Source organism: Microchirus variegatus, assembly GCF_963457635.1.
Source record: "Microchirus variegatus genome assembly, chromosome: 15".
NCBI classification, from domain to species: Eukaryota; Metazoa; Chordata; class Actinopteri; order Pleuronectiformes; family Soleidae; genus Microchirus; species Microchirus variegatus.
Genome location: NC_139816.1, coordinates 7,140,166 through 7,154,117, shown reverse-complemented (window position 1 = coordinate 7,154,117; position 13,952 = coordinate 7,140,166). Strand labels below are relative to the sequence as shown.

At 40.0% G+C, this 13,952-nt stretch overlaps 1 protein-coding gene across 1 annotated transcript; it reads right to left on the bottom strand.

Moving 5' to 3' along the window:
• Positions 1 to 2,395: 2,395 nt before the first annotated feature.
• qtrt2 (queuine tRNA-ribosyltransferase accessory subunit 2) lies at positions 2,396 to 13,328 on the bottom strand (the record flags this gene model as incomplete). The annotated part of the gene is made up of 8 exons (XM_083901327.1): positions 2,396 to 2,627; positions 2,712 to 2,826; positions 6,616 to 6,767; positions 9,516 to 9,715; positions 10,871 to 11,080; positions 11,626 to 11,702; positions 12,759 to 12,814; positions 13,111 to 13,328. The coding sequence occupies 8 exons, from the start codon at positions 13,326 to 13,328 to the stop codon at positions 2,396 to 2,398; spliced, it is 1,260 nt and encodes a 419-aa protein (XP_083757453.1).
• Between the last annotated feature and the right edge of the window lie 624 nt (positions 13,329 to 13,952).

The window sequence follows — 13,952 nt, the reverse complement described above, 5'->3', positions numbered from 1 at the left end:
GCCAAGGAGGTATACATTTTCGCTGGAGTTTGTTTGTTTGTCTGTAACTCGAAAAGGCGCCAACGGATTTGGATGAAATTGTCAGGAAATGTCCGCAATGGGACCAGGAACAAGTGATTAAATTTAGGCCGTGATTCGTAGACGCGATCACTATTTTTTCCCCTATTTTATGGGGGACTTAGTTTCAGCTTGGGCTGGTTTGTTGGTTTGAGCTGCTGTAATTATATTACTAGTATATATACACATTTCTTCATGTAACTTCATAAAAGGTTCAACATATGATAGTTTTATACAATTTAAGGTGTGATTTTGTTTGTTTTTGGTCCATTAAAAGGTGAATGTTAAAGTATAAGCGCAAAACTCAAGTCTTTCCTTTTCTCAGACGTTTTTCACGATAATTTATCGATTTGAAAATGTGATTAGACACTTTTAGGCAAACATACTTGTTTAATTTCTGCCAATAAACACTCTCGCGTTTTCCACACATCAGGTCCCTACTTTTATTCCCTCCCACTCTTTCTATGCCTGTATGAATTTCCGAAACATTTATGCACATTGCCCATTTAAAATGCTTCACGCGGTTAAGTTAACCCCGCAGAAGTCAAACAAAAAGCCTCATTGCTGTTCCATAAATCTGTCACACACTCCACTCTCTGTCTGGCCCCTTGTCCCCCACAGACATCTGCATGGTCTGGCAGTCAATTATATCCCCTCACCTTCAGAAAAAGCCTTCCTCTCTCACAGCATAGGAGGCAGCAGAGACCTGTATCTTTAACTGATCTTTATCCTTTTTCTCCAGCAGCAGAAATACTGGAGCTGTCAGCTCAAACCTTCAGTTAACCTCTCTTCCCAGAGACACGCGAGACAGCAGCCGCCGCCGCCACATGCTGAGAGCGATGGCGACTGCTTTAATGTGACGTACAGTCTCATCACGCTGTTTAGTCCGTCAAACTGAAAAATACATGACACATGAGAGACTATTAGAAGGTATATTTGTTACAAATGACAAATGCTTGTGGAACACAGATCAATAAAGTGTGAAATGAAAAAGAAAACGCAAAGACCTCGAGGAAAATGTTATTATGCACAAGATTCTTTTAATGTAATATCAGCAAAATCTATTTTGGATTTTCTTTATCTTCTGTCATCATTTGTCAGTGAGAATGTTCTTCTTGTGGTTTATGCTGCAGTGTCAATGAGTCCAGAGGACATTAGTCATTTACTGACCTGCTATGAGGCCACAGGAAGATGCACGCAGGGAATCAGTCATAGTCAATAGTCCGCCTCCATCCATCCTCGTGTTTCTTTATGCAAATTCCCCTTGACCTCTTATCCATATCCTCTCATTCTTCAGGCACCCAACCGTATCTGCTCAGATCAATGCTTCAAATTCAAAAAAGAGGAGCAGCCTGACTGATGGTGAAACCAGGCCACACACAAACACCCAAGGCCCAAACAGCAGTGGAGGGGGACCTTATGACCTCGTTATGACCTGGTATGAACATCCATACTGTGAGATCCAATCAGAAAGTGGACAGCTCCAAGTACAGGACACCACATTTGGAGGTGGTTTGAGGACGCGTGTCCACGTTCTTCAGCATGTGTGAATGCAAATGTGTCCTCAGAATGCCTCCTCGCTGCCATCCTCTGATCCACTGCAGTTTCACTGTACTCTTCTAAGCTTCTAAGCTTTTAGCTGATTTATGTGGAGCCACCATAACAACTTGAATACAGATCACCATATTGTTAGCCTAATAGAATAATTGCCTAAGTCATTTTTTTTGGTAATTGTGATATCTGCCTAACTTTACCAATGTTTTTTCTTGTTTTCCAAAAACATTTAAAAATGACTTAGGCAGCTATGCTATTAGGCTAACGATATGATATGATATATATATTTTATAGCAACTAAAATCTTGTTTCATGTTACAGCGGCACAAGTAGGGCTTCGTTTCACTCAGGTTTTCCCAACTCTTGGGCAGACACAACTGTTCAGTCACACTTGTTAAAAACGTAAATTCATCTCTAGCAGACGTGACACGATGTGAGACGAGAGCCAAGTTTGCAGGGAGACACTTGCACACACCAAGTATAGTTAATGCCAGGCGTGAACAGTTGAACTCATCGCGGTCCACTTGTGATCAAATTTCCTGGGGAATATGTTAATACTAGGTCTGAACACAACCTTTGAGCTGTAAAAAAAACACTTGAGGGAAATGACTACAGCAACATATGTAGTCTATGTGGCATCACAACAAATCCTCTTACTGTACAGTGAAAAGCAAGTTTTGATTGCCTCGGGGCAAATGAGTCCAGTGATCTTCTGGGGGAAAAGTGACATCAATCCCGCTTCCAAATTACCGATTTATTCTTCATACTCCCGTCTCCCTGTGTGCTAATCCCTCTGCCTAATTACCTGTCTCTTGAGGACGTCCAGTTTGTCACTGGCCAGCGCCTCTCTCAGAGCATCAAAGAAGCCGTGGTAGTGGGTGGTGTTGTGGATCATGAGCAGGACTCCAGCCAGCAGCTCATTGGTCACCAGCAGGTGGTGCAGGTACGCCCTCTGGTGGTTCTTGCAGCAGTAGCAGCCACACCCCTCCACCAGGGGCCTGAAGTCGTCGTGGTACCTGGATACAAATAGAAGAGTTGTATTCATGAATGAACCACAGACGACGCAAGCACAGCTGCTCTTTAAATGATCCACCACAAACCTCTTGTCGTTGAGATTGATCTCAAACGACGTCATCTGTGTTTGATCAAGACAAGGATCTCCGTTCCGTTGAGTCTCTCCCACTGTGTCCTTCTGGTCGCCATCGAGCTCCAGCACTGCAGAAACACGGACGTCTCATTAATCACAACACACCACCACCATCATTCGTTCTCCATACGCAGAAATCTGTCACGCTGTCAGCCGAGCGGCAGAAATCAAACACCAACACTTACTAATGCAACGAGAGCCGGACCCCCTGTTATACACAGCTGTGTGACCTATATTTTCTCCACTGATAGCATTATTGCTATCTGCCTATGCTTTGACGATCAAAGCCTGTCTTGTGCAGATGGATTCTCTAACTGCACTTAATCTAATGAGGAGAGAAAATAGTAACAGAGCTGATGATCTTTTATCACCAGAATGAGAGGAAGAAGAGCAGAAAAGGGGAAAGAGGTCCATAATGACGGTAATGATTAAACAAACAAGATATAAAGCACAATTGGTTGAGTGGAAACTGGAGTGTGAGCGAATGACTAAGTGTATATTAAAAAAAAGCATAAAACTGAAATTATGTAGTGGTTCTTGGTGGAGCTTGTGGAGGAGTGTGACAATAAAAGCCATAAAATTAGGTTTGATTACAGCAAACAAACATGTTTTTCCTTGCAAAAAAACAACAGCGAGTAAAGATGAGAAGAAAATGTTTTTTAGATTTTCTGGGTACTTTGAAACAAATATTTCTAAACCTTTATCATGTGCATTTCAACACAAAATTATCCAACTTTCCTCTAAAACATGTGATTGACAGATAATAAATCGTTTGCAATAACAACGAGGCTGCAAATACACTTCAAATTGTCAGCCATAGTTGTTGGGAGCATAGCAGTGCACTGGTGGAGCGCACAAAAGAACTCACAGAAATAACAAGATTGCATTTCATTCACAGAAAACACGGCCACACTGGAGGAACTTACTTAGCTTGTGATGACTTCTGACATCATAGCACACAAAAATGTGTGTAGAACCGTGTGTTTCCTCAACCCCGATCCGTGCTCCAACTCACCAGATTCAAACGGTCAGCTCGTCGTCAAGCACTGCAGAAGCCTGATAACGACTTCTTTGAATCAGCTGCGTTGGACCAAGGAAACTTCTAAAAAGAACCAGGGTTGAGCAACAGTGGCGTAGAAGATGCATGACCCTGTGACACTGCCCCTACTGTTCGTGCGTGTATTACATCTTACAGACATCCAACGCACAAAAAGGCAAAGACTGCTCCTCTGCTAACCTAAACTGTTTAGGTTTTCATCATTTTTTCTCCCCCATAATGATAAAATTGTGTTGCTGTTGCATTTTTGTACCTTGTGGTATAGAAAAATCAGATTGGACAAACATGTTTTTCATTCTGTTAGGAAAAAGAACCACACAGAGATAAGACACAGTAAAAAATAGGGAAAGGGAAAGTTAAGAGTGTAAGTACGGAGGGAAAAGAATAAGTTAGCATACGGTCTGCTGTGTAAAAAGGAGATTAAATTTGAAGTGTGTTTGGGGGGTGTTGACCCCCCTCGCAGCCTTTAACTACCGGCCCCCAAACCGGCCCCTGTAATTGGCTGGGAGGGGAACTCGAAGGACTCTTTAGGTTTGACACCACCGCTGCTCTCACCTACACTGAACTCCATTAAGCTCCTAGTGCAAAATCGATTAGTGCCGTGCCGACACTTGTTGCTGGCGGATACCAAACTTCACTCTTTCTGTCAGACCGGTTTAACGCAACTTTTTTTAATGAAGCACATGAGTCCACGGCGGGGTGAGTGGATGTATTTCCCACAGCTCCTGTCATAACACTTCTTTTGCGATGCACTTGGGACAGTTGTCTGAACGACAGGCCCAGACTTAATTGTTACCTTAAAAGGAGCTGCTGTGTGGCACATCATTGATTTCATTTCAGCAGCTGAATATCTCCCCCACCCAATTATTTCAACTGACTCTAGGCTAGATATTACACATCAGCTATTTTACACAAGCACAAACATATATATATATATATATATATATATATATATATATATATATTTAGTAGCCATAGGCTCTATGTCTGAGTTTAATGCAAAATGAATACATTTCTGTTAATTGTTTGGACTCTGGCTCCTGCAACAGTCACCTCTGCCCCTTTGTGCACCCAATTAATGTTGTTGATACCTCATAGAAAGTAAAACACTGGTTTAATCATCTTTAGGGATAGTTCTTGGGTTTTCATCTCAGAAAACCAGCCACACGCCTGCTTAAATGAACAATATTGTAGATATAAGTTTGTATTTTATTCACTTTATAAACTGCTCACTCTCTGCAACAAAATCCAATGTAGAAAATAAGCAATTTTACACAACAGCACACAAGAGTTGTTGGTCCACTGCTGCCAAAGTTTGACAGAAATTACTAAACAAGGCTGCAGTGGACCAGCAGCTCCTATGTCCCTGCAAGCTAAAAAAAAAAACATGCTGATTTCTCCATGGACTTTGGTGCAAGACAGAGAGCGGCTTACAAACTTCCTGGCTCTGCACCATTCATACTGTTCCGATGACATTTCAGAGTATTTACACAGCAAAAAATTAAAAAATCTATCAGTGAAATCATCAAATTTCATTACGGTTCATAACAAACGAAGAGTGCGAAAGAGACCTTTACCAACTCCCAAATTACACAGTGACATCATGTCAGTTTGCTCTTGGCACACACTGCCTGCTGCAGGAGAGGAATGCCAGTGTTTTGTGGGGGTAATTGACGTCATCCCACTTTTAAATAAGTCATGCTGTGGCTTTGGGGAAGGTTCCGAGACCTAAAAAAGGTCATTCGGCTCGACAAGAGCAAAAACTGTTACAAAAAAGGTACAGCGAAATTTGCATATGTCTCATGTTAACCCTATGTCCCCATTTAAAAAAGTGGAATAAAAAAAAAAAGTGAATGCCGTGATTCAAGTGCTACGTGTCTCAAAATATAATGAGTTACATATATCTATATGTCAGTGCCAGAGGAAGAAGAAAGCTGTTTTTGCAGAATGTATTTGAACATGAATTATATATTTGTTTATAATCATAGGGGAGTGGGGTTAATGCAACTGAAACAGGGAATGTTACAGCAACAGATAACATTTCTTTGCATTTCAAATATATATATATATATACTATACATATATATATATATATGTGTATATATATATATGTATATATATATATATATATATATACATATATATATATATGTGTATATATATATATATGTATGTATATATATATATATATATATATATATATATATATATATATATATATATATATATATATATATATACTATACTATACTATACTATATATATTATATATATATATATACTGTATATGTGCATATTTAAGCATGTCCATGAGGCTGGAGTGAAGGAGAAAAACTAAGCCTGGAACCACAGCGTCACCGCTTATTGAATTTAAACCAATTTAAACCTTTCAATCGATTCATTTTATTCAGTTTTGTTTGGTGTATTTAGCTAAAAATAGGAAAGGTTAATTAAAATTCAAAGAGCTTCTGATGAGAGACATTTTCCTCAAGCAAAAGCAAAATATATTTGATTTAGTATTTGTGTCGGTGGCTATGTATAATCAACTCAATTGCATGTCCAAGATTATATGAAATGATGTTATAATAAAATATTATATAATATATAATATACGAATTGAATGGATCATAAATAAGCACTCAAATAATCATATAAAACAGGCCTACATAACAAAAACATTAAAAAAAAATTGGGGAATTCAATAAAAAATGCTTCAGTAAAAGAAATAGGACCAGGTCCAGATCTGAACTCAAAAGGTTGTGACAAAACTACTCCACCACACCTGCAGGGGGCGCTCTACCTGCGCGTTCCGGGTCCAGGGAGACGTCAAAGTCGAAGCACAGAGCGCAGCCTCGTTCCGTCACCTGGAACGGGAAGAAACCCTCAAACAGGTCCACGCCGGCCTCCACGCAGGCCAGCACCTCGTCAGGTCGTCCTACGCCCTGCAGCAGTCTGAGAGTCACGAAACAAAACAGTGAATTAATTAACTGAATCATTAACATTAATGGAAAACACACCAGCAGCCTTTGTCTACGCCATAACAGCACATGAATACATATTTTGCGCCTTTGCTCGTCCTGGGATTTCCAGTTAACTGGTTCCATCTGACTCTGACTGCAGGCGACAAGGTCAAGCCCAATTTGGCTTTCAATTAAGACTCGGCTGCACACTTCCCATCAGGAAGCAGCATTTCCCTCACAGCCAGAGCAACCTGCGGGGACGGTGTCCCACAGTATTCAAAAATTAGCTCGTTCACAAACAACAAAGTCATCACCCAGACATGCGCAGAAGTCCTCTGTCATTTCCATTTGTGTGGAGCAGCATTAGAGGAGGAGGAGGAGGAGGAGGACTTTTATAGATTATTCGATGGTTTATTTTTACATATGCAAGAATGTGGCCAAAAACAGTTACTACACTCAAATTCAAAATACCGAGGTCTTTTAGGTTTCATTCTCTCCGCCATTGTAACTGCCAACCCGTGGTTGCTCGGCAGCTGAGACTCTACTGACTACAATGATTGGTAGACGGCGGTAGGTGTCGCCACATGCCAAAACATGATTTCAAAACATAAACATGATTTGCAGTCTGCAAAAGATTTTTTTAAATGCGAATAGTTTGACTGTACTGTTGTTGGTGAGTTCAGTTTGTTATATGAACATTATTCCCGAGTCTCTGTGACATATTAGGAGGATTTTATGGCCAGTTGCTTTAGATTAATTACGTAATGCACCTTTAAAAGTGATATTGACGTCGTTTTCCCTCTGATATTTATCCTACTTAATGTCCGAGAACCAGAGAAGGAAAACTTTCCTGAATTATTACAATGATTAATTGTTGATTAATGAAATAGATTCATCTTTAAAAAGGTCCAGTCTGTAAGAATGAGTGACATCTAATGGTGAGACGGCAGATTGCAGCAAACGTTACACACTGGACTTCATTTTACGTTGCTAACGTTTTACGTACGTTATTAAATCAGCATACATGTCTTATGATTTCAGAAATGTGAGTAAAAGAAAGAATACATTTTCAGCACACTGTCCAAAATTGTTGGTAAATTAAAAAGAGCTGGTGGTAAAAATGGATAAAAGCTTAGCGACACAGATAGCATCCTTAAAGGCTGGACTGAGGTAATGACTGTTGACAGACAGACTGTGGAGGGGCTGAGGGAGCACAGCAGAGAAGAAGCTGCTCTGTTTTTACTTGTCATCAATCAAGCGGGATAATTAATTGATTGAGCAGGACGCAACAACTGGGCCCCATTCAGCATCTCAAACACATTGTTTTGCACACAAACGGCCACGAAGGCATCAGTCGTCGGTGAACTTCACCGCTACAATGGTGTGTGTTCGTTGACTGGAAATCCAACATTAGAAAACATAGTTTGTTCGTAGCCGCGTGACTTCCATCTTAAATGAATAATGAAAATGGAGATCAACGAGTCAGTTAATCAATCAGGTGATCTAGACTTAATCAGTTGGACACTTTTCAAATGAAACACTGTCAGTGGTTTCATCACCTCCTCCGTGGAGGACACCCACGAAAAGACTGATTGGAATAATTTCATTCACTGATTAACTTCTGTAAGAATTTTATACATCCATCCATGCACTTTCTACCAGATTATCCTGCACATACACTCACTGGCCACTAGGGGTGGGGAAAAAAATCGATTCACATAAGAATCGCAATTCTAATCGATTCATAAACTTCAAAATAAAATTTTTATTTTTTTTTAAGTTTCTATTTTTAAAAAACACACAAAACGCCGGTTTGTGTTATTTGTGTACAGTTTATTTTTGTAATTTCTGGGAGAAAAAGGCAGCTAGCTAGCTCAGCTTTTATTTATGCAAGTTATTTTTTTGTACAGTAAGTACGTTTTTATTTGTTTTGAATGAATAAATGTTTACTGTTTTGCCTTTATGCGATTACATCATTGGAATCAATTTATATAAAAATCACATTATCTTATACAAGCTGTATTGTTTTGATGTCATAATTTGCCTTAACACACTATGCATTGTATCAACTTTTTCAGTCGAGAATCGCATGAATCAAGAATCGATTTTCAATCGATCATGACCCTAAGAATCGGAATCGAATCGTGAGACACCCAAAGATTCACATCCCTACTGGCCACTAAACTAATAACATTAATCTAATCTCACATGATAGCAACTCTGTGGCAAGAGGACCTGCTAAAGATTAAACCGAGCATTAAATTGACAGCGTGACAAGGTTCTTGGTGCCAGAGAAGCTGATCTGAGTATTTCACATACAGTATAGCGTTACCAGGAAACTGTCTGATAAAGAGGAAATATCCAGTGAGTGGCAGTTCTGTGGGAGAAAAATTACTTGCTTATCAGAGGAGAATGACCAGACTGGTTTAAAAATGATAGTGAGGCAACAGGAGCTGAAACGATTAATTGTTTTGAAGCTTTTTTCATGATTAAAACAAGATTTCTGATTGTTTTAGCTCCTTAAATGTGAATATTTTCTTTGTCTCTTTGCTCCATTTTCTGACATTTTGTGGACCAAACGATTCATTGATCGTTAGTTGCAGTTCCAATAGCAACCATCTCTAAATCCACAACATCTTGAAACTTGAAGTGCCAATCCTGCTACACTATTAGACAGTCCCTTGTACCTAAAAAAGTGACTGTTGAGTGTATTTCCCATGCAGTAATGGGCAGTGCTAACCTGGGTTTGTCTTCAGGCAGCTCTTTGATCACAGCGCTGATGAGCTGGGTCTTCAGGGCCTGGTCCATGGAGCCCGACTGGAAGCCGTCCAGGCAGAATCCTGCCACGGGCCTCTTCGCCGTCTCCCTCGCCGAGCGAAGCCTCTCTTCCAGGATGTCTCCTCCCTCCACCACCCCGAACACCTCCGCTCCCTCCAGCTCCTGCCAGTGACAGACAGGTCGGTGATTAAACAGCAGACGGAATGAGATTCTACACGATAGGTAGAACGTCAGAGGACAAAGACGGAGGAGGAGATAACTGCTTGGGCCCAACACAGATGTTTAACAGATTACAGTTACATTTTCCAACCACTCATTTTGAATGACAGGATTTGTGGGGACAGAAAAAGGTTCAATTCTTGACAGACGCCCATCTGGAGTTTGATAACTTGAAATTATGTTGACTGAACTTGGCGGCGGTCATTCAGTGCAATGCAGATATAAAGATTGACCTGAAGTACACTGTCAGTTCTGTTTGTTAGACATAATTCAACATTTTACATTCAGTGTCCCAGTGGAAATTTGTTATTGCTCTAAGCAGTAAAAAAAACACATAAAAGCAGTATTTACAAATGACACGCAGGCAATGAAAGCATCAAAATAGAATGTAAGTCTTGTGGTTCTTATAGCCACGTCTGTTCAGACTGTGTTTGCAGTAACAACTTAAGGTTGTTAAGAGTCTTGATAAGAATATGAATTTTAGACTTATGGCCCAAACCATGTGCTCTGAGGTCACAGTGACCTTGAATCCTTGAGCCAGATGTTATGAAATTTCCTCTCGGGTATTCCTGATTAATCACGTTTACATGATCACGTCGACCTTGACCTGTGACCACCAAAATTTGAATCAGCTCAACCCTCAGGTTAAAGTAGATCAATGAAGCCAAACTTGAGCAAACAGTATTCATAAAAGTGGGACACACACAGAAAAGACAACATTAACTAAAGCAACACAACTACAAACATCAATGATGCAGAGGCATTAAAAAAAAAAAACACTCTGGCAATTGCAGAATGAAGCATATTAAAAATTAATGAAGGATTGGATCAACGAGCACCACGGTTAGAAATGCACCATCTTATTCACTGAAGGATAACGCAGTAAAATTGTGATATAAAGAGATATGCAATAATCACCTTCACTGTGGAGGCTGTTTCATTATCTATGATAATAATAATAATAAAAATAAATATATTGCTTTGTTTACAGTATCGCAATATTTAATCATAACCCGCTGCATTATGCATTACAGCCCAAGTTATCTGTAAACAGAACTACTCTCACTGTGTGCATTGTATGTGTGTGTGTTTGTCAACCTTTGAGTTCTGATGCACCAGCAGACACTCGTCCAAATGTGCGAGCGTACGGTCCACAGACTTCCGAACGCGCTTGCGCGAGGTGTTGCTCTGCCACGTCTCTCCGTCGGCCATGCTCTGGTACCAGTCTGGCTGCACGGTCTTCTGCAGAGCCATGAACTTCGCCACAGTCAGTTCCATCCGTCCACCACTGCCCCACACCGACACCGTCTGATAACAGCAAGATGAGGGGGACAATTTGCGTAAATTAGTGTGTAAATGACAAGTAGCGTTACTTGTCCATCGTGCATCCAGGGAACTTGGAGCAGCATGGTGAATGAACAGCAGCAGCTGTGACTGGCACATACAGGCAGTAATTTGGGAAAGTGCAGTTCAAGTTGTTGTCTCGCTTTACTAGCGCTGTTGTGCTTCTGCCTTGCCTCCATCATTCACAACGTAAATGTAAAAAGAACACCACCATACTGAAATAGAACGACACACAGCAGGAGTGTTGCGTGGAGTAGATGGGCTTAATCAGAATTGTGTAAACTAATTTGACAATGCTGTGAATGTAGCAGACAAGACGTTTGTTCATATTTGAAAAGGTAAACAAAAGCTTTCACTGCATTATGTTTATAAGATTATATTAGTAGTAGTTGCTATTAGCAGCAACTACTACTGGATGACAATAAACTTAAATTAAAACATTTGAAAACTAACTGCCAGTAAGTGGAATTTTAAAATGTTTTTTCACTGAAGCAAACATCAGTACTCACCTTGTTAGTAGTGTAGCCTGTCGGGCAGAGGGCTGCAGGATCATGAAGCGAACAGTACAACACAGTATCATGAAGACCTACACAGAACAAAACAAATGGATCAAATTATCGATCAAAAAAGGACAAAACCAGACAGGAAAGTTTCATCCAAGGTGTAACATTTACCACATATTAATGTGATAACTTTGGACGGGGGGGGTATCAGGAGGCCTCATCAGCAAACACAGCTAAAGCACCAGATCAAGAGGTGGCAAAACAAAAGGTCTCAAATGCTTTTATTTCCCTCATTATTTAATCACTACTCTTCCTTTCTAGGGTGTTAGAGACAGATTGTAATGATCTCCTGAAGTGAGATGAAGTGGCACAACAGTGATTACATTTCCAATTTAAAAAATTAGCTTGTTTGAGGCAGGGTAAAGCTTACTAACCACTGATGTTACTGCTACTGATGTACTGAAAAGCCTGATGAGTCCACTCTTTGGGGGCATTCTTATAAACACTCAGAACCGCACTAATTTAGTCGGCTTTTTCACACTCAACTTAGCGTACATCATAATTAAAAGCACAGCAATGTCCTCCAGTATGTCCATTTTGGCCATAGACGGTATATAAAAAGGACACCGTCTGCTGGTTACAAAAAAACTCAATTTGAAAAGGTTTCTATAGGTAAATGATCCAAATTCTTACTTGATTTAATAATAGTAAACATTTTACTACTTATTGAGTTTTCTTTCCAAGTGAAAACCACTTAATTGAGGTTTTAAATGTTCTTCCAGAACAGAAAACAAACAAGTCAACCACAACAGCATTAATTCAAAGTTATGAATAAATGCTTTCAAATCTGGTCGAGTGTTTCATTAAAAATGAAAGAAGAGTTTGATAGATTTATGAATATAAACATATCCTGCATCAATAGCAAGAGAAGTGAATTGGCTATATAATTCCCCGGCAGTTAAAAAAGCTTTTAAGCTTCGACAAATACTGAATTCAGTATTTGTCGAAGCTTAAAAGCTGAACATGCTGAAATAGCACTAGGTATCATCATCGTCATCATCATCATCAATCAGTGCTTTTCCATTGCCTCTGCTCCGGTTTTACTATATGAAGAGGAAAAAGTTACTGAACTTACATACCTGCAAACTTCCTGAAACCATCCTTAAACTCCTCCAACACTTCCTGGTGCTCACCTCTACAGGGAGAAGTGATCGAGATGCAAGTTAGATTTCACAGAGTTCAATTCTAAGAAAATTAAAGGAAAATCAGCTCAACCTTCACTAATGATACGTAAAATATAATTTTCTTTAATAGGTGACCAAAAAAAACGTTCAAATGCTTCTTGTTTATGACTTTCCCCCATTGTCCTCATGTCAGGTTTCAATAAGAAAAACGATGAATGAATAATTCTGCTCATTCACTGATATTAAATAACAATTTCCTACTGCAAAATATTGCTTAACTGTGTGTGTTTGTGTGTGTAGAACTTACATGTGAGACAGGGTGACCTGTGTGACAGAGGGAAGGTTGCTCGCGGTGTGCAGTGTGTCTTGTGTGAGATGCGGAACTGTCCCAAAGTGTGTGTACAGGAGACAAGCTGGCACGTCCAAGGACTGCTGTGATGTCCTGCCGAGACCTGTCAGAACACCCAGGCGACTACTTCCCGAAGCCACCCGGCACAGCTCCAGCTTCATCCTGCTGCCTGCCATTCAAACTAAACTAAATGCACCAACAACAACACAAATAACACCACAGCGTGTCTCTCAACGTCTTTTAGAAGTTGTAGTCTCGACCGACTAACTGTAACCTAGCTAACGTTAGCTCCAAGCACAGACTGTCGAGTGCACGTGAATTAGCCACGCTGCTATCTACACATACACTTCCGCGTTCCGTTAAACTTAAGCCGAGTTAAGAGTTGTTTATATTACTAAACATTAAAGGGCTTCCCTTTTAGTTTTGCCGTATTCCAAATACAAACCGCTTAAAATCCAGAGAGTTTCGCTCACAATTTAAACTCACGGAGGAAACTACAAGTCGCTGGAAAATGACGTCATCATCGCGCGCAGTGACACATCAAAAACTATGGTGGTTTCTTGCGTAGAGCAAAATAAGAGCTTAAACATACGTTTAAGTGGTCAAACTTTACACGATGAACAATATATGTATATATATTAAACATTATATACACATACTCATATTTCTGTTTGCATATACTTAATTAAGGAGTCAAACACGGTTGCTATAGTTACCGGAGCACGCGGAACTGCACACTACGTTTGTTTGGGACATGTAGTCCTGAGAGGCGTCGATTTGTGTGACATTTCGGGCACGAA